At 35.5% G+C, this 22,020-nt stretch overlaps 1 protein-coding gene across 1 annotated transcript; it reads left to right on the forward strand.

Moving 5' to 3' along the window:
- The first annotated feature begins 966 nt into the window (after nucleotides 1-966).
- LOC146923333 (separase-like) lies at nucleotides 967-21,297 on the forward strand. Its single transcript, XM_085710883.1, has 13 exons — nucleotides 967-1,271; nucleotides 1,371-1,494; nucleotides 1,582-2,292; nucleotides 6,384-6,621; nucleotides 6,978-7,080; nucleotides 15,242-15,406; nucleotides 16,595-16,650; nucleotides 16,747-16,973; nucleotides 17,070-17,274; nucleotides 19,970-20,063; nucleotides 20,212-20,451; nucleotides 20,555-20,642; nucleotides 20,763-21,297. Exons 1-13 carry the CDS (start codon nucleotides 1,155-1,157, stop codon nucleotides 21,146-21,148), a joined length of 2,754 nt encoding a protein of 917 aa, XP_085567009.1. The 5' UTR covers nucleotides 967-1,154; the 3' UTR covers nucleotides 21,149-21,297.
- The last annotated feature ends 723 nt before the right edge of the window (nucleotides 21,298-22,020 follow it).

Consider the following 22,020-nt stretch of genomic DNA (forward strand, 5'->3'; position numbering starts at 1 on the left):
TGACCAAAAAAAAAAGAATAATGTGAAACAGAGAGAGTACTTAGTTCTTGTTTCATTTTTAATAACTGAACAAATTAAGGGAAGGGGATCCTAATGTCTAGACATACCACAAGCCCCAACTAAGGATAATGGTGGTTCTTTGAAGTAACCTGCCAATGAAAGAAATTCAGATATTATTTTTTGGTTTTACATTTTTAGGATAGGATTCTGGTCTTACTCCGTATGTCCTATAAGGAGCGTCAAATTTATAAAAAATCAGATATTAACGAAGGAACCTTTCAATTTTTAATGCACTATTGATCTTTTTTTAATTATACCTCTGATTAATACTACCTCCCCAAATTAAGTCACTTTTTTTCAAAAAAAAGAAAAAGAAAAAAGGTTATAGGTCACTTTGGCTTGTTTAAAAAAAAAATTTCAAAAAAAAAAACCACTTTGACAATTTCATACAAATCAAGAAATATAGTTAATTCTTGTATGACAAAAATAAATTATGAATTGATGGCAAAATTATGATAATTGATTGGTATAGAAAAAATAAATTAATAGAATTGGATGAAGAGAGAGTAATAAATTAGTAACATGTATGATAAAAAAATGCGCATTTGTGATATCGTAAAACAACTTATTAATTAGAATAAATTCTTTTGTAAAATGACTTATAAGTACGATAAAGGAAGTATTATTTGCATCACTCCCAAGTCATCATCTTCTACTCCTTATTTATTTATGATAATGATGGATACATCATAAATGTTGAAATTGACACTTATTGTGGAGTTAAGATCTCTCTATTTATGTCTTTCTCTATTTATTTCATTTGGAGAGATTTAGACGTATAAAAAGTAAAAAAAATTAATGATGATAGAACTCATTCAATGGCAAGACCCACAACCTTTCTATATCCTTTTTTAAACAGCATTATCAACTTATTTTTATAAATGGAGAGGATTTTAACTCCGGGTTGTGAGACCGTTGAAATAATCTTTTGTTTTAGATCTTCTTGGACTCATGTTTTCTCCTTTGTCCTTTTTATATACATATAGGCTCTTGCATACGCAAAAGAAGCTCATAGATTACATTCCCAGCTCTTCAACAGTAAATTTAATGATGGACAGAGTGAAATAACTGATTTCACAACTAATCTCTGGAAAATGATCATTTCGGTAGCTGGAGATGTATTGCCGTCGAGTTCTTCATTGAGAGACTTCGATAACGCATATATCTCTCCTTGGAAAATTTTGCAGGGTTATCTTGAGAGCATCCTACAGGTTTGATTTCTCTTTGTTCATCCTTCTCCCACATGAAATTTGAATTTATTAGGAAGATTTATGTGATTCTCTACATTTCAATTTAATATGTACATGCAGGTTGGAAAGATATATGAAATGATAGGAGATGGCGCTGAGGCTGTAGCCCATCTCAAATTGGGAAAAGAAATAGCTTCTTCTGTTAGCTTGCCTTTGTTTGTCGTTTCTTTCTCTTCCTTGTTAGGTATACTTTTACAGCGTTCCTCAAATTGATAAGTTTTCATTCTTCGATTTATAGAAAATTGATTTTCCACTTGTTTGATTTTTCTAGGAAAGTTGTATGCTCAGCAACGAAAATTACAGTTAGCTGAAGTGGAACTTAATCTTGCTCTAGACCTTTTAAACTCTAAAAGGGAATTTGGATGCAAAAAATGCATATTACTTCTGCATGCTACTGTGATTGAGCACGTTGGAGATTTGCGCCAAATGAAACCTGACGCTTGTGAAGGGATTGCTTTACGAAAGCGTGAAAGAAATTTGTACGAATCAGCAATGGAGAAATTGATGGATTCAGAATGGGATAACTCCATTAGCGGTCGTATTAATGCAAAGATAAAACATGTAGAATGTTCATGCACTGAAGCAATTGAATATAAAATGAAGTCAACGAGCGCAGGGCTAGAAAATAAGAAGGATGAAAGACAACAAAGGAACACTAAAAGAGAAAGGGAAACAGGACCCCTCAATATTCATGAGAGTGAATCAAGGAAGACAAGGAAGACTCATTCTAATCTTCAAGCTTCGCAGAAACCACATCCAAGCAAGCCAGATGCGAGCAAGAGCTTAGAAAAGAATAAGGTTTTAGAGCAGATAGGCTGCACAACATATTCTACGTGCTTAACTGAATGTGAATTCTCCAAAATGGGGTGTTGGCACTGTCTTCCGGCAGAAGTTGTGAAATCGGGGTCGTTTACAGATTTGATCAGTCTTAAGTGGGAATTTGTTAGAAGAAAATTGTCAATGAAACTACTTTCTCAATCAGGTATGAGCTCTGTTTCCCTCAATCATACAGTTGTTTTTTATATTTTGGGACATAAACTTGACATGAGTACATGCCAAGGTATTTTATCTTTCAAGCATTTAATTCGGTTGTTCTTGTCTAAGTGAAAACAAATTGAAGTTACATGATTATGGCTTGAATGCTTGCCTTATTGTAATATTGATATGGAACATAGCTACTAGTCTTTGGCTGCTTAAATTGGAAGTAAATTTCTGTATTTGTCCTTACGAGTTTGAGAGAAATATGGTATTTGATAGAAAATTATGGCAATGTTTGATCCATTTAGCCGATTCTACTTAGTTGGATGAGGCTTGTTTGTTGTTATTGTTGTTGTAATCTTTAGAAAGATGTTGTCCAAGTATCTACAAGCTAACAAATTTTCTGCTAATGTCTAGATTACCAGTTACTGCCCAAACATGTTACTTGATGCTTGGACTCATGTTCTTTGCCTTTGTTCAAATTAAGAATCTTTAGATATTCCTTTAATTGTACAACTTCCTAAATTGATTGTTATTACTCCTAGAGTATACAACTTCCTATACTAGTGCTTACTTATTAAGTACTCAATACATTTATTGTAAAACAACTATAAATGCAAGGCGTGTGATCTCATTAGACACACAATTTACAGAGTTTACATATTTTTCATGGTATCAGAGCAGGTTCTGATTCTATTAGCAATGTTTGGTTCCTAATTATGGTTTAGGGGTGTATTTGAAGGTTTAGGCTAAGTGATTAGGCAGTATAAAGGGAAGTGTAATTAATTGTTGTTTGTGTAAATAGGCATGATTTTGGGTTACCTAAGGATGTGACTAAGAGTTAGCACACAAAACATAGATAGTTCATCAGTTAGGTCAAACCGAAATGACACGGTGATAGGTCAATATAAATGTATTTTAGTGTTTAGCTTGAAAATCCATAAGTTGCTAGAGAGATTAGATGTAGACTCTTGCTTATGTCACCTAGGGTTTAAATGTGTTTTTTTTTTTTTATGCAAAAACAAAGTTTATATATTAAAATGGTGTTAACTTCACATAGGCATTGGTTTAAGGTATCAAATGAAGCAATGTTTTGCTATTCCATGGCTTTGAATAACTACTGGTTTTTTACAGTATATCGAAACAAGTTGTTACCTACTTTGATACATGGAGAACTAGTAATAATTGGAAAGAAGTAAAGACTTGGAGAAATGGCCTTGAAAGCAGGGTTTAACATAACATAATGTTTAAATAGTGGCTTTACAATACTGAGTTGGGCAAAAGAAGTCAGGATTGATTTATAAGCTTCCTCACAACATATATACACTGATATGATGTGGTAAACCAAGTTTCATAGCTGTATTTTCATTATAATTCGAACTGAGCCTCTAAGTTAAAGATACCGAAGTACTATTCTAAGTCTAACTTCAAATAGGCATAACTCTTAAATGAAAAATTATATTGACATGAGGTTTGTACTTGTGGTCTTAATTTTACAAAATCTAATTGTAAGAAAGAAAGTAGACCAATTAAAAACAATCAGATCTCTGGTTTGATCTCTAGAACCGAAACTGAGACTTTAAGAATGAAATGTGTGGCTTAAAGGGTCAAATCTCAAATTTGTTGTAGAAAATTTTACAAACCCTTCATTGATAGTTCCTAAGTTGAAAACGAATGTGGAATCAAGGGGATAAATCAATCTAACCGGTAGAACTCAGATTTGCTTCATTTCAAGGTTGGATTAAGATGAAAAGGGGCATAGTGATAAAACTATTAAACTATTAAACCGAAATGTCAGCTAAAGGTATAGTTAGGGGTTTAATATGACTTTGCAAATCGGTACACAATGTTTATACAATATAAAGATACTCTTTGTAAAAAAATAGACTGTATGGACTCTTGTAACTTTCCCTTAGCTTAGGGGTCCAAATTCAAAAGTTCAATAAGCCCAAGGAGGTCTAAATAAGAACTTTAAGCTACGAGGGATGTGATTTCAATGCAAATCATTTTCCCCATTTCAATAATACTGTATATGAATTGTAAGTTCAATAAGAAGTGATTCCAAAGCTAGATGTTAAATTGGAAGTATTATTAGCAACAACATAGATCGAAATAGAGTCATTTTAGAATAGTCCAGAGAAAGAATTCATGTCAAAGTTCTAACTTCAATCTTGATACAGAGTTATTGAGTTGCTTTTGAGTAAAATGTGCATAAGAAGAATTAATTTTACTCTTGGAAATGTTCGCCTGAGAGTAATATTGGGATACAGTCCTTCTGTTAATTATTGGCTATCTATTTTTGTTATTTACTTCAAAGTTGGGACATGTCTCTATACAGCACATATAGCAATTCTCGATAATACATCATTCCATCCCTCTAAATAGATTGTTATTCCTAGATTTAATTTGTAAGTGGTCTTAGAGTCTTAGGCTTAGAAGATCATTTTGGGAGTAATTTTACTTTTTCTGGATGGCAATGCTTGTGGTTGTGAAAAGTATATTGATACAAAGATAAAAACATGTAGCATGTACAGGTTCTGTAATATTTTTGAAGTATTTATCACTCAATCTGAAGATAGGTTATTGTATAATTTGGCCAGATTCATATTATTCGAGTTTTATCTGCAGAAGCATTCACTCCTTCTTGACAATTGCCACTTAATTTCTATGTTAAAAAAAATCTATTCATACAATGCCACAAGCTATGCGTGTTTTAGTCTATGTAAATCAGTCCGTTGGGAAATTTATATTTGCTCTGAAATAGGATGGGTGCATTTCAGTATTTCTTATTGGTAGAAGTGTATTCTTTCTACAAACAAGTTAGTTTATAACACTCATGTGAGAAACCAAGTGTACCCAGCACTCTACACAAGTTAGGACATGACAGTATCCACAAGAGGATTCAATGGGGGCAGGCCCCAACAACTCACAAAAGATAAGGTCTGGTGGGTTAGAATATTCAGTGTTAGAAGGTGAAGATGGAAAACTACGTGCCTTGCCTAAACAACATGCAGTACAAAAATCTATGGTACTCTTATTAGGTATTGAAATATTACAAAGTTGTAAAAGTTTTAAAAGCATCAAAGTGGGGATGCCCAAGCCTACAGTACCACAAGATGTGCAAAGAAAGAAATCCGTATAAAAGGCAAGCACTTAAAGGGCTTCACATTTGTTGCTTTTATAGTGTTAACCAGCCATATATTAATTAAGGAGTTATCAAACTTCAAACTTTTGAAACTTGGACGATCCGTTACTGCAGGATATGCATATCCTTTGTAAGAAACCTGTATTCTCCCTTACTGACTAGTCCCTTGTGGCCAAAAAATCAGGACAAACCACCGCAACTGAAAGAAAAAAAAATGCATGGGTCATTGTTGCGGTGTTGCCTCAGCCACTGCCGGTCACACTTTGTCCACTTCTAGGGCTTCTGCTAGCCACTGCTAAGGTCATTTCTGTTGCTTCTGGAAACTAATAGTCCATCGCCAAGACCGTTGCTGGTCACGTCTAGTCTGTCGTTAGTAACAACGTTGGTGGCAGTGCCCATAGCGGCTTGCTTACACGCATTGTTGTGCATTATGAGAAAGAACGAAGGGAGTCATTGATGGAATAATACTATTACACTTTATTACTACAATGTTATAATGTTTATATAGAGAAAGAAAATACAATAGAGGTTGTACCATTATTTAAAATAATATTGAGTGATCAATTAAAATAAAATCAAGCAGAATCAAATCATATTCCTATTTCTCCTACACTATTATTGTGTTTATGGTTGTAATTCTTTGTAAATGTAAGCTTGAGTAGCAAAAATCAATGTGAAGTGATTGATTTTACACGGTAGTAATTTCCAAGCGCAAACCATAACATTCGAATTATATTTGATGATGATTAGCTTGCTAAGAAAATTCTGTTCATGTAACTGCATACTTTTTTAAATGTGAAAGTGTACACGAGCTGGCATATAACTTGCATTATACTATATGATATGATTGAGAAGTTATCCCTCCTTTTTAATGTGTGAGCTTTGGTTTAGTTTTGACATGCAGTAATTTGGTTTTTTTTTCTTTTCCTAATGTGATTGTTTATTTACAGGGAAATACTTTGCAAATTTGAACGAAACTAATGAAGTGCAAAAAAGTCTTCTAAGAAGAATATCCATTTTGGTTTCCAAAAATGAATTTAAGTACACATTTTCATGCATTCAACCACGTCACTTTAGTCATTTGGTTGAAATGGGGACACCAAATGACATATTTGCATTTGAGCGTGCACAGATTGTTCTTGACGTTTGCTGGTATTTTATGAAGAACTACCGCTCCGATTCTGCGAGGTAATATTTAAATGATAATGTATAAGATACTTTATGACGGGCTTTCTGAAATTATTTGGGTCTTTCCAATAATTGTCTTCTAAACAAGGAGTGTATTGATTGTAATAATGAAGCAGAAAGCATAGTTTATGGAGATATTCTGAAATAAGAAAAGAAACAAAACATTCCATAAAATCAATGACGATTTAGAATCCACTAATGAAAATGCTTAATAAATTGTAATGTCTTTATTTGTACTCCTACAGGTCTATCTCCTTATGGGCTATATTTATGAAGTTTTAGTGCATTGCTCGATTTGAAACATAACATCTTTTATTTAACTTTCTTATATTTTGTACATTTTGGTTTTGCTGCAGTAAAATTTTCAGCAATCAAGCTTCAATCGAGCTTAAAGAAATAACTTCTTGGCTGATTCATGCATTTCTACGATCCCAAGATATTCCTATAGTTTTCCAAGAGGTCAATTTCTTTATCCTATTATAAGATAGTTTTTGCTTAGTTTGGTGACGATTTCATTATTATGATTACCGTAGTTGTTACTTGTTATTTGAAAAAAAATGTCTTAATTGGATTGATTTACGAAGAGTGATTACACCTCAAATATATAGACAGTCCATCACCTAATAAAGAAAATTAAAAAGGAATGGAAAATGTACAAATCAAATCAAATTAAAATATTTCCTTATGATTTTAGATTACTCAAGACTTCCTCTAGCTAGTGAATAGATATCTTTCATCCCAACATGCGTGTAAGATCTTGATCCCGCTCAATGGGAAGTCTTGTGGTGAATATGTTTGAGTATGCTATCTTCATGAATTAGGTGTTTCCCTGGAGCATGTCTGATGCATTTCATAATATGGAGCATGTCTGATGCATTTCATAATATGAATTTCAACATCCATGTGTTCTTGGGAAGGAGAATGTATGAAATGGAATAATACACTGCCTGCAAACGAAATATCAGGACAAGTGATTGTTGTTAGGTACCAGAGTAACAAAATATTATCACGCATCTAAAATAAGAGACGAGAAAAGAGGAACTGAACACAATATTTACGTGGAAACTCCTCAACAAATAAGGGGAAAAAACCACGGGGCAAGAGTAGAGAACTTTCACTAAGTGGAAGAAATTACAAGATCTCTCTCTAAATACAAGGAGAGTACAATTACCACTCTCTCTTATAAATATAGGAGAATACTAACTAACACAAACTAGGAGAAACCTCACAGGAGAAACTATTTTTCCTCTATGTATTTTTCCTCTCACTACTCTAAACAAGCTTTACTTATTGTTGTGTTGTTATTGATTTGGGATAAATACAATGGCTCACGAGCAAGCTATTTATAGGAGCAAAATCCATTGCCTCAACAACTTACATTTAAGGCACCATGGACTTTAGAACAGCAACCAACCAACTTGTTTGACAATAGTGCACCGAAAGTAAATTTCAAAGACAAAGTCATATTGTCAAACATGTTTTACTGTCATGCATGTGGTAATTCCACAAAAGTGTGCTTTATCATTTTCCCGTGTTCACAATCTCCCACTTAATGTCTCTTTTGTAAGCATTCAAAATCTCTCTACCTTGCCAACTTCAGTTGCTACGTTTCCAGTAGACCGTATGAGGATCGACACCATACAAACTTGTCAGCATTGATCGACTTTGTCATTACATCTGCTAGGTTATCATTGGTGTGAATCTTTTGCATATCCACACTCCCCTCCTCCACTACTTCTCGAACAAAATGATATTGAATGCCAATGTGCTTCGTCCTTGAATGAAAATCTGGATTCCTTGCAATGTTTAAGGCACTCTGACTTTCACAATACACAGTAATTTGCTCCTGCTTGTACCCGAGTTACTCCATTAATCTTTGCATCCAAATAGCTTCCTTGCATGCTTGGGTAGATGCCATGCACTCAGCTTCAGTCATTGACAGAGCTACAATAGTTTGTAACTTGGATAACCAAATTACTACTCCTCCAACAAGCGTGAACACATAACCAGTAGTAGATTTTCTTTTATCAAGATCACCTGCAAAATCTGATTCAACATAACACCTGACAGTTAACTTTGATCCTCCGAAAAATACTGCAACACCTGAGGTTCCTTTAATGTACCTCATGATTCTCTTAACAACATTCCAATGCTCTTTAACCGGACCCGCCATAAACCGACTAACCACTCCCACCGCTTGTGCAATGTCCGGTCTTGTACATATCATGGCATACATAAGGCTTCCCACCGCCGATGCATACGGTACTCAAGACATTTCCATCCTCTCCGCTTCATCGCTAGGACTCATACCTGAGGATAATTTAAAATTCACATGAAGTGGGATAGAGATTGGCTTACAGTCTTGCATGTTGAAGCGGCACAAAACCTTCCTTAGATAATTCTTTTGAGAAAGCCAAATCTTCCTGTCTTTTCTGTCTCGGTGAATTTGCATCCCTAAAATCTTGTTTGTTGGGCCCAAGTGTTTCATATCGAACTCCCTAGCCAACTGTGCCTTCAATTCCTGGACTCGATCTTTGTTGGGGCCTACCACCAACATGTCATCCACATACAATAGCAAAATGATAAAATCATTACCATCAAACCTTTTGTAGTATGTACAATGGTCTGAAATCAGCCTATCATAATCAAGGCTAATTATGAAAGAATCAAATCTCTTGTACCAACATATTGGCGCCTGCTTTAGACCGTACAGAGATTTGGTCAACCTGCAAACCAAGTTTTCTTTTCCTTGTTCCTTAAATCCTTCCGGTTGGAGCATATAAATTTCTTCTTCATGTTCTCCATGAAGAAAAGCAGTCTTTACATCTAGTTGTTTAAGATGTAAATCCAATGCAGCACACATCGCTAACACTACTCTAATTGTAGTAAGTCTGACAACCGAGAAAATATCTCATTGAAGTCAATACCTTCTTTCTGAGCATATCCTTTTACCACCAGTCTTGCACGATATCGTTCCACTTGATCAGTGCCATCACGTTTGATCTTGTATACCCATTTTTTTCCAATGGCTTTTCGACCCTTTGGAAGTTCAACAAGTTCCCATGTCTTGTTCCTATGTAAGGCCTCCATTTCTTCATGCATTGCTGTCATCCATTGAGAAGCATCTGAACCATTCAACTCCTCTTGAAAAGTTGAAGGTTCGCCTTCTTCAGTTAGAAGACAATATGCATTGTGGCTCGTCATAACATAGTCTGATTGCCAAGTTGGTTTCTACATCTGATGTGTTGATCTACGAATAGCATTATAGACCTCATCTAGTTCTTGTTCTTCGTGCACTGATTCCGCTTTAGAAAAATCTCTTTCATTGGATTTTTCTTCCACCTGCACAATAGCAGTCTCTTTAGAAGTGCTGTCATTTTTCTGCTCACTTTGCAGTTCATTGTCTGCAGAGACTACATCCCTGCTAACAACAACCTTGCGGGAAGTGGGATCCCACAGGCGATACCCCTTAACATTGTCAGCATAACCCAAGAAGATACATTTTTTGGACTTTGGGTCCAACTTCGCTCTTTCTTGGGAGTTGTACATCATGTACACAGGACAACCAAACATATGTAGAAAAGAATAATCTGCTGGCTTTCCTTTCCACATATCCATCGGTGTCTTCAAATCAATTGTTGTTTAAATAGCACTTGTTCTATTCATCCGCTCTGCCACACCATTTAGCATAGAACTTAAATAGCACTTGTTTAAATCAAGCGTTGTTTAAATAGCACTTGTTCAAATCAATCGTTGTTTAGATCATTGTCAGCATAGCATTTGTTCTTTCTAGGAGAGTTCTATTCATCCGCTCTGCCACACCATTCAGCTGAGGTGTATGTGCAACAGTGAATTGCCTTACTATACCCTCTTGTTTTCAAAATGCTGGAAACTCGCCATCTACATATTCTCCTCCATTATCTGTCCTAAAGCACTTAATCTTCTTCCCAGTGTCAAGCTCTATTTGTGCTTTGAATACTGGAAACACATCTGACTTCTTCTTGATTGGGTACAACCATAATCTTCTAGAATAGTCATCAATGAATGACACAAAATATTTTGCTCCTCCCATAGATATTTCTGGTGACACTACTACAAAAATGGGCTTATATAGCGCTTTTTTTTTTTTGCTTTAGATAGTGCTTTTGAAGTGCTACTGTAAATGGCGCTGGTAAAGGTAATATAGCGCTTTTTTTGTATAAAGCGCTATCTAAAGCAGGGATTAAAGCGCTCTTGTAAATGGCGTCGGTAAAGGTAATATAGCACCTTTTTTGTATAAAGCGCTATCTAAAGCAGGGTTTATATAGAGCTTTATGTCAAATGTTATCACGCAGCTAAAATAAGAGACGAGAAAAGAGGAACTGAACACGCAATATTTACGTGGAAACCCCTCAAAAAATAAGGGGAAAAACCACAGGGCAAGAGTAGAGAACTTTCACTAAGTGGAAGAAATTACAGGACCTCTCTCTAAATACAAGGAGAGTATGATTACCACTCTCTCTTATAAATAGGAGAATACTAACTAACACAAACTAGGAGAAACCTCATAGGAGAAACTATTATACCTCTCTATATTTTTCCTCTCACTACTCTAAACAAGGTTTACTTATTGTTGTGTTGTTACTGATTTGGGATAAATACAATGGCTCACGAGCAAGCTATTTATAGGAGAAAAATCCATTGCCTCAACAACTTACATTTAAGGCACACCATGGACTTTAGAACAACAACCAACCAACTTGTTTGACAATAGTGCACCGAAAGTAAATTTCAAAGACAACCATATTGTCAAATATGTTTTATTGTCATGCATGTGGTAATTCCACAAAAGTATGCTTTATCATTTTCCCGTGTTCACAATTGTGAGATAGTTTCATTTCCCAACCAATCTCCTTTTTGTTTTTGAATCTAATAGAGGTTCCCCTTAATTAGGTATAAGTTTGACATTTGAATTCATAAGTGTATCACCTGACTGACATTCAATAGATCTGTTTCACTGTGAAATTGCAAGACCCGTCTCCTAAAATTGCATTCCATATATTGTGTCTTGATTATGCTCAGCGGAAGCCATAGGTTTCTAAGGCTTGTCTCGAAGTCTGCAGCCTCTCATTTATAAAAAAAAAAAAACATACATCTCAGTGATAGATCTTGGATATGTTCAGTTAGTAGATCTAAAACTAATGTAAAAAGATAAGGGCTTAGTGTTGAACCTTGGTGTAGTTCTATTGTTATGGAAAAATCACCAATATCTCCACCCTTTGTCCTCACACTAGTCGAGATTTCACTTGAAGATCACCTTGTAAAAAGACATTTTTAATGTCAAGTTGATGGAGAGGCCAATGTCGGATGGATGCAACAGAGACAAGTCTAACATATGTCATTTTAGCTACATGTGACAGCATTGCTATAATCCAACCAAAAAAACACCATATATCCCTTGGCCATCGAGCGAGCTTTAAATTTAGCAATCATAGCATTGGGACCAACCTTCACTATACAAAGCCAAAAGCAATGAGGTCTAATAATTGCTTGCCTCCACTCAGACTTCCTAGGAGGTAAATGAGTCAGTTCTCAAGTACAACTTCTTTGGAGAGCACACATCTTGTCAATCATTGATTGCCTCCACTCAGGGTGGGATAATGATTCACCTTAAGGTTTAGGAATATAACAAAAGACATAAGACAAACACGTGTAATGCAAAAGAGAATGGAGATAATAAGTCGAGATAATAAACGTGAATATCGGACGAAGGTTGCAAGGTTGAATCCTTAGTGTAGGTGGCATCAGAGGAGAGTGTGTAATGGCCTCAATGAGAGGAACATGCAGAATAGAGGATGGTTGGCGACGATGATATGTCAGAAGTGGTGGGTCGACAGTAGGGGTCTATGGCAGGAGACTCTCAAGGTTCAAGAGGAATAATAACATAAAGAACATAAACAAGTGCCTGAAGAGGTTCAGGGGCTACATGTGTTGACTAAAAATATTAAACAAACACTCGAAAAAGGTAACACCGGCCTATATAATGTATCATTGTAGTGTAGGAAAATAACAACAACTCTTTTGGGATCGGTGATAGTCATGAAAGACACACTTTAGTGATTGGCTGACAGTTTGTCAAGATTAAGAGAGCGATTATGAACAAAACATGTGGACCCGAAGATGTGAGGAAGTGGGTGAAGACGAGTATAGGAAAAAAGGATCGAATGAGGGACATTGTCGGCAAGGGAAGAAGAGGGCTGGATATTTATAAGATAACATGGCATTAATATAACATCCCCCCAAAAGCAGGATGGAAAATTACCATGGAGAAGGAGGATCTGAGTGGTTTCAATGAGATGCGGATTTTTGTGTTCGACTACCCCATTTTGTTGAGGTGTATGAGTATAAGAACATGATGTCTGGTGAAGAATGTCATTATAGGTCATAAAATTTTGAAAGTAATGAGGCAAATATTCACGGGATTGTTAGTTGTAAAGTACTAATAGACACTCCAACCATACTTCTTCCCATGGCAAGATCCAAAAAAAATAGTGGAAATGGAAAATTGTAATTGCACAGTTTAAGTCTTCGGTGAGTTTTTGAGTAGAAAATATATTATTGAATAATTGTGGAATATGGAGCACATTTTTCAAGTGAATGGAAAGTTGAAGTTTAATTTTACCACAATTAGTAACGGAAATACGGGATCTGTTAGCTACAGTCATTTGTTTTTTGTGGAGCCAATAATCCATATATTTTCTCAAGAATAATTTCCTTCACATAAAGTCTAAAGCGTGTCTCCCTTGCATGACCAGACTTCCCGCAAATAGAAGATGATGAATTGTACGACCTTTACCGATGGTCAAGGTTGGGCCCTCGACGGAATTACTCCCTGCAACATTATAGTTCCTCATAGTGTGGAGCACCTCAGAGAGAGTAGGAAGTGTTTCCTTCCCTAAAATTTGAAGTCTAATAACATGACCTCAGAGTTGAGTCTAGAAAGGAACTTAAAGTATATTGCTCTTTCGATGAACTTGGCCAGAGTGGTAGAGTTACAAGTGCATGTCATAGTTAAATTCTGATACTGATCTAACTCGATCCACAAACCATTCAACATGCCATAGTGTTCTACGACTGAAAGGCTACCTTGCTTGATATTGAAAATCTGGTTTTCATTCTTCATATATATAATAATCTGTTAAAGGTACTACCAATTTCTTTGGCAGCAAATATGAACTTACAGTTATGGTTGACTTTCTTTAGACCAAAGACAAAAGTGGACTTTCTTCAGACCTGGTAACTCGCTACAAATAAATGTACAAGAAAAAAAAAACCAAACCAGCGAAACAGTTATGCCGAAAAATGGCTAAGAAATTGTTAGAAACATGTTGTTTTTGGAAGAAAGGACCCTTGGAACACAAAAGGGGATGCACCGGCGTGTAGTCTGGGACAAAAAAAATGGTGAATCGATGCTGGCATGGCCGCATGTGGTGGTGTGCCCATGGTTTGATGGCAATAAATTTATGGGATTGGCCGGAAATTGGGATGCTGTATTGATAATGTGGGCAGTGGAAATAGGATTGGCCACAAGCGGTGGTCAAATGAAGTGCATAGTGAGAGCAAAGGTACAAAATGCGTGCAAAAAGGGCTACACTGAAGACAGCAAATGAAGGAGGGAAAAATAAGGCAGCTAGGACTTTCTTTTACGCGAAAGCAAAACTCCAAGACTAGAAGCCCGTGATACAATATTTGAGAAAATTCTCTTAATTGGATTGATTTACAAAGAGTGATTACACCTCAAATATTAAGACAAACTATCACATGGTTAAGGAAATAAAACAAGGAATAAAAACTGTATTACAATTCTGAATATGTTGTAATCATTAGTGAACGTCTAGTCTATGAAGATATTCATACTTCTTTTCATATACGTAAATATGAAATTCAGACTCATGTGACAAGCCATGGTCCTGAAAGAATCATAAATAAAATTCCACATCTAGAAGCCCATTTACTCCGAAATTTAGACAAAAATAGAATTGTGATTCTGGGATCTTGGGTAGAAATGGGGGATATTTTAGTGGGTAAATTAACGCCTCAAATGGCGAAAGAATCCTCATATGCTCCGGAAGATAGATTATTACAAGTTAAATTTGTCCTAATTATTCATAATGTTTTTATATTTGTGAATACTTGTCATGGAAAAGCTCAAAGCATGAAACAAATATAAACCTGAAGAATGTATATCTTGGACTTATAGAACTCTCTATAGACTATTGTGGTAGCTGAAATCCACATTTCATAAATGCAAGATCCTACTAGGTATCCTCATTTATGTTGATAATCAAAATTAAGTAGAATTTGACAACATAGAAACCGACATATGGGTTGTGACGGAATGTATACCGTCACAAAGATATAGAAATTCAAAATTTAAGAACATCAGAATTTGATATATTTTTTTGCAATATACTTAAGTTATTGTTTGTAATTAACTTGCTGACTTACCCGGATTTATGGAATGCACATGCATGTAAAGTTGCTTAATTCTGACTCTTAGCTTTTTAATATCTTCCTTCACTATTGTTATTTTGTTAATCTAGCAGTTTACGACCTTAACGTGCTAATGGTACTGCAACAGGTTTCCAAACTACTTGCTGTGATATATCAAATTTCCTCCATGAATGAACAATATTCGTGCTTGTCTTTCAGTGAAGGTTTAAGTAAGGAATTTTGGGCTTTTTACTTTCATCAAGCATCTATAGGAAGACACATTTCTTCTCAATTTCTCTCAGACGCATTCAAGGTATAATCCCAGATTTCTACTGCAAGTTTTATTTCTACCTAAGAAAATGTCACGTGCTTCCAAGGATTTTCTTTATGCTTCTAACTTTCACATTTATCTAGTAGATATAAGGCACATCCGCAAAATATTTGCACCAGGGGGCATGGCCTCTTGGACATGTAAGATGGCAATGGGTTCTGGGCAGGATGCTACAATATCGACCCTCATACCTGTCATTTGTAAAAAATAATTGTACATGTAATCTTTAGGTACCCAAGGACATGTACCGTTTACTCGTACTTTAACTATATATTATAGAATAAACAATCAATTTAGTTCCAAACTATCACTTTTTCACCAATTTGGTCCCTACACTACTAAATTTAATTAAAAGGTCCTTTGACTATACTTTCATCCATCAATTTGGTCACTGAACCAATTAACCGAGGGACCAAATTGATGTGCGAAACTATAGTTTAGGGACCTTTTAGTTAGTTTTAATAATCTAGGGATCAAATTGGTGAGAAAGTGATAGTTTAGAGACTAAATTGACTGTTTATTTATATGATATACTAATAAATAACAAAATAAAATTGTAACTTAATTAAAAAAATCACCAAAGATCTTTAAAATTGAATCATAGAACATTACAAACTAAGTTATTTAACTAACCCGGCATTCAAAACATATCAAATGAGTATATATTGAAATAATAAATTCATGATTTTCTTATAGATAAAATTACATACTTAAATGCTATTTTGGTCCCTTTATTTTGCTTTATTTTCAATTTTCTCCCTCTATTTTTAAATTCACGATTTTGCTTTCCCAATTTATGAAATGTCTAACATTTTCCTCACATATGCATTTTTTTAGACTGCTTTTGATGCCATGACAAGTGAAATACTCATGTGGCAATTGAATTAATGAATAAAAATGAGTTATTAAGTGAGAATCCATGTAGATAGTGTTTTGCATCAAATTTGATTGCTTGTTATATAGATTACTTTATATTTTTATGAAATGATAATTAAATAAGACTCAACCTAGACTATGTCATGTCATTAATTACGTTTCCACATCACATATGTGTCTTACCTCTCAAATACACTGTAATATTGAATGCTTCTTTTTTGATGTTTTATGTTGCTTTTGTAGTTTATGACACACACATCCCATTGAACGATAATAACATAAGTTCAATTGCAGGGTCCAAATTTCGGTGTATTTCCTTACATCAAAGAAAGCACATTGAATTTACTAAGGTAATTAATGGTCATTCTTATTGGATTATAAAGAAAAAATAAATCATGTATTGCCTAAAGAAATCCTCTCATCATCTGTGTTGCTTCTTGTTGCAGGCTTCCCGAGACCATTGAAGGTCTTGACACACATGCAACCATGTTTTTGGCTGGTCTTCCGTCCACAACAATTTTGTGTATAAGTTTTCTTGGACGTGAATATACCGGTTTATTGGAGAAATTTGTCTCTCACCCGACTAGTGTTAAAGCATGGATGCTGATATCCCAAAGAAGTGTTAAAATGGAACCTGTTGTGGAGTTAATTCCACTAAAACCTATTTTAGAAGGTACATAATTTATATGCAAGATATAAGCATTATAAGTATTAAGCTTTATGATGTTTGATAGGGTAATTTCTAACATTTTATGACTTTCTTGTTCAGACACATCTTCTAATTATAGGAAAACTACAAAAGAGTGGGTGTCCCCATGGGGTAATGCGGTTGTGGATGACATTGCCCCAGTATTCAAAACAATTTCACAACAGTATGCTTATATGCTGCGGGAAACTTTATCTTCAAATCCAGACAAGGTGTTAGTGATGAAACGGGTAGCAAGGTTTGACAAACGTCTTGGAACATTTTTGAGGTGCGCAACCTTTATACCATTTTGCATCCTTTCTCCATGGTTTAACAACTTGTATTAAATGTTACATTATCTAACAACTTTAATTTTTAGTCTCTCTAAAATATTTCTTCAAACATGGTCCCTTTAATTTTTCCGTTACCAATTTTATTCCCTACTTTTTACAAAAGTTCATGCCACATGTCCCTAGGTGACTTTTTCTGATGAAATTTTATTGTTAAGACTTTAAAATATCATTAACTTAATAACTAAACTATTTAATCCTTAATTTAGACAAAGGAAAAATCATGAGAGAGAGAAAGGGGAGAGAGAGAGAGAGAGAGAGAGAGAGAGAGAGAGAGAGAAGGCAAAGTTTGGAAAGTGGGGCTCTCGCTATTAAGAATCACAAACGTTACACTCCTTCTTCACTAACTTCCCCGAGGAAGTCAAGAAAGGAGTAGTATTGTGTTTGGCAAACAGTCAGCTTTCCTGAAGGGGTGTCAGTTGGTGGATGGAGTGGTGATGGTTAATGAGGTAATTAATGATGCTAGAAGAAGGGGGAAAGACGTCAGGATCCTAAAGGTTGACTTTAAGAAGGCATGTGATTTGGTGGACTAGGGGTTCCTAGGTCATATGTTAGGGAGGTTTGGTTTCCCAAACTTATGGAGGAGTTGGATGCAGACATGTTTATGCATCGGGAACTTGTCGGTGTTGGTGAATTGTTGTCCTACAGAGGAGTTGGTGGCAGAGGGATTTGGAGCTCTTATGAGGAAAGTTATGTGTTTGCCGATGTTTTTCTGGTTTAAGTCTCAGGGATGGGAGCTCGGTTGTCTCTCATTTGTAATATGTGGATGACACGTTTTGTATTAGAGAGGCGACTACATAAAATCTTTGGGTTTTGAAAGCTATTCTAAGGGCTTTTGAACTGGCTTTGGGATTAAAAGTGAATTAATTGAAGAGTTGTCTAAGGGGTGTTAATGTTAGTGATCCTTTCTTGAAGTTAGGGGCAGATTTTCTGAATTTTAGGATGGGTTTGGTCCCTTTCTGTTATCTACGGTTCCCAATGGGGGAAAATCCAAGGAGGTTGTCTACTTGCGAGCCTATGTTGACGGTTTTAAAAGGACGTTCTGAGAATCAATAGTATTTTTCTTTGGGGGGGTCTTGGAGGGAGGAGGAAAAACCATTGGGTGGGGTGGAAGCAGTGTGTCATCAAAAGAAGGAAGGAGGTTTGGGAGTAATGGGCTTGCTTTTACTAATCTTACTCTCCTATCAAAGTGAGGTGGAAATTTGTTAGATAGTGAGAATACACACTTGAAGGATTTTTTATTTTTTTTTGAAAAGCACTCTTGAAGGATGTTATTGTGCTAAATATGGAGCAGGAGTAGTGGTGGAACCGAACATAGAACGAGTGCCTCTCTCTAGATATTGCTTGTCATGTTGAAAAGATATGGTGACATTGGGTGGGTTTGATCCTGAGAATCCAAATTGGTTTGTGCATGGTGTGGATCGTAAAGTGGGAAGTGGTTTGAGTACTAGGTTCTAGCAAGATAGGTGTTGTAGGAATGTTCCTTTGAGCAAACAGCTCCCGAGGCTTTTTTTGGTATCCACTCAAAAGAGTGTGATGGTAGCAGATGTTTGGGTGCATGATGGTGATAGGCGGAGGTGGGTGTTTAATTTTAGGAGCCACTTGTTAGATCCCATGGTGCAAGGGAGTGACGAGGATTAATGGATGTGGTTATATAGCACTAATAGGAAGTTTTTAGGGAGGCCGGCTTATTGTTTGCTTGATGGTAAGCAAGGGGGATAAATGACCCTGTCTCCCTTGCAAGCTTCGGTGTTTGAGAATATTTGGAGGAGCTAGGCACCGTCTAAGGTGGTGACTTTTTCTTGGAAATCACTTTGTTACAGGATACCGACTCGTGATAATGTCATTAGTAGAGGAGTTGTTTTAGTAGATCAAGATATTCAGTGTCATTTGTATGAGGGGAATTCGGAATCGACTCCTCATAATTTGCTTCACTGTGATCATGCTATGGAGGTTTGGCACCAGCTGTTCTGTTGGTTAGATCTAGTGATTGTTATTTCGGGTGACCTCTTTTTGCTTGTATCCATATAGGATTTATTTTGATATGGCATGTTGCAGCTTGGGTATTGTGGAATTTTTGGGAAGATGTTATGTTCAATTGAAGCTGTTGACAAGGTAAACGCTTTGTCTTGGAGGTGTTTCTTAGATAGGATGGTGAAAGGTCCACGTTTGTTTGGCTTGTTAATGGGTTTTTCTTCTGTGTCTCGGTGATTGGGTGGCAAGGTGTTTAGCTTTGAGGTAAGCCTCTGGTAGTTGGGGGTTTACTGCAGTGTTGGTGTGGCATGATAAGTCCTTTTGGACTGCGTTCTGTTTGCAAGCGGTTTGGGTGACCCATTGTTTGCAAGCGGTTTGGGTGACCCATTGTTTTGTCCCCTAACTTAATTTCAGATAATAGGACTAAGAGATGGGTAGTTCGATTGGTTTGAATTAAGAGATAAAGAGTTGATGGTTTTAGATTCAAACCCAGACAAAGAAGTATATATTAATCTAACGACTACTACTAACATTTTTTATTAAAAACAAAATTAAAATAGTATCATTTACAATTGCAACATTATATGGTAGATAGGAATAATTTTAAATTTAAAGATACTGATTGTTTTATTTCCTTGTACAATTGGTATGTCTTTTCAGGGAAATTGAAAAATCTTGGTTTGCTTCATCGAAATGTTTACTTCTTAAAGAGGCATTAGATCCTATAACACTTGTGTTGGATTCTGAAGTACAAGTAAGTGAATTGTTTCTGATTTGCTTATTATGTAGTGTTATAATGATGTTGAAATTTTATAACCTAAAAGAACATTTATCCAGTGTTATTATGCAATGGTTTTAGCTTATGTATCTAACTTAAATGACAAACTATATTGTTGTGGCAGATGATCCCTTTGGAAACATTATCTGCACTCAGGGATAAAGAGGTTTATCGCATGCCTTCCGTTAGCTCCATGTTTATTCTTCTTGATAAATGCAACAACAAGAAGAAACAAGTGGAAAGCAATTTAACACCTTTTCCATCGATAGATCCTCTTTGTGGTTATTTTCTATTGAATCCTGATGGTACTCTTAATAGATATGAAAGAACATTTAAAGACTATTTTGAAGAAAAACAACTTAAGGTATTATTTATGTTTAAATTTGACAAAAATAGAAGAGAATAACCATTAAGATGTATAGTAAATATTTATGCCTTCATTTTTCATTATTTTTTTTACTTTATAGGGAAAGACAAATTCTTACCCCAATGTCGAGGAATTGGCTGCCGCATTGGAAAGCAATGACACTTATCTTTATTTTGGGCATGGATCAGGTAAAGTTCAAGAAATTATATAACACAGTATGTTTGTCATATGTCATGTATATCTTTCTCTTGGTGTGTATTGGATACATGAGTTGTATATTTATAAGGGTAATGGAATTTGTTTTACAGGAACGAAGTATATTCCCGACGATATGATAAAGAACCTAGAGAAATGTTCTGCTGCATTTTTGATGGGATGCGCTAGTGGCTGTTTAACATTGCAAGGTTGTTATGCCCCTGTTGGTACTTCTCTGTCATATCTCAGAGCTGGTTCTCCGTTCGTCGTTGCAAATTTATGGATGATGTTAGAATCGGAGATGTGTCTGTTTGCTGAGACTTTGTTTGAGGAAATACTGAAAGACTTACAACTTTCGAGTCAGACTGACAGAAGGAGAATCGGGGCAATTCTGGTCAAGGCGCGTAGCAGTTTCATTCATCCTATCATGTCAGGGGGATCTTTGGTATGCTATGGTCTACCTGTTGGAATTCTTAATTCAAAAGTTGGGGGAATTTGATATTTGAAACTTCACTTTTGGCAATTGATAGATATTTGGCAAGTGTACCAAAAACTATCGAAGTTGTAAATAAAGATTGTATCCATGAGGACTGTTGTTAATTTCTACTAAGCATAATTGTTATTAATAAGGATGTGTAGATTTTTTTAGTGTCCGAGGCAGTAGATTTGTTGCATAAAAAATAATAAATTGAAAGTAAATAAACTGGTTGGAAGATTATGTGGAAAACATATGATTAATTTTTTGAATCCTCTATTGGTCTTTGTGGTAGCTAAATTCTCTAAGTTCTCAATGTAATTTCATCCTTTACGACGGATTAACTAATTAGCTTTGATCAATCTCTTGACTCAAAGCCCTTTCCTAGGCTATAACATTTTAATCTCTTAAACCGATTTAATAACTTTGGAAGTGATGGTCTAGTTCGTTAACCCTAAGTCTTAACTCTCAACTTCCTATCTCTAGTTTCATATGTTGAATTAATCACAATTACTATGTCAGGTTCAATAGCTAGGGTTAGTAGTCAATTGAAACCTAAGTTCAATTCAAGCAATCGATATAAGCTAGTGTTAATAGTCATACACACGATATTCAGAAAAGCATTAAGCAAGAGTAATTATGAATAAAGACTGAATTATATTGATAACAATAGAGTCAAAAGCTACATGGATTCACATATACAATAGATTCATCTTGGCTTAATCAACCTAAGAGTTTAGCTACTCATGACTAAACAATCATAAACATAGATAAAAATAAACATACATAAATCTGGACCAACTATGAGTTGATATGAGATTTAGTGCTTATTCTTCGGTCTTCTGGTGCTTCCTATGCTCAAAATCGCAATCAAGATCAAACCCCTAATCCTTGGC

Source organism: Medicago sativa, chromosome 5 (genome assembly GCF_051527215.1).
Source record: "Medicago sativa cultivar Bolivia chromosome 5, Bolivia_mono, whole genome shotgun sequence".
NCBI lineage: Eukaryota > Viridiplantae > Streptophyta > Magnoliopsida > Fabales > Fabaceae > Medicago > Medicago sativa.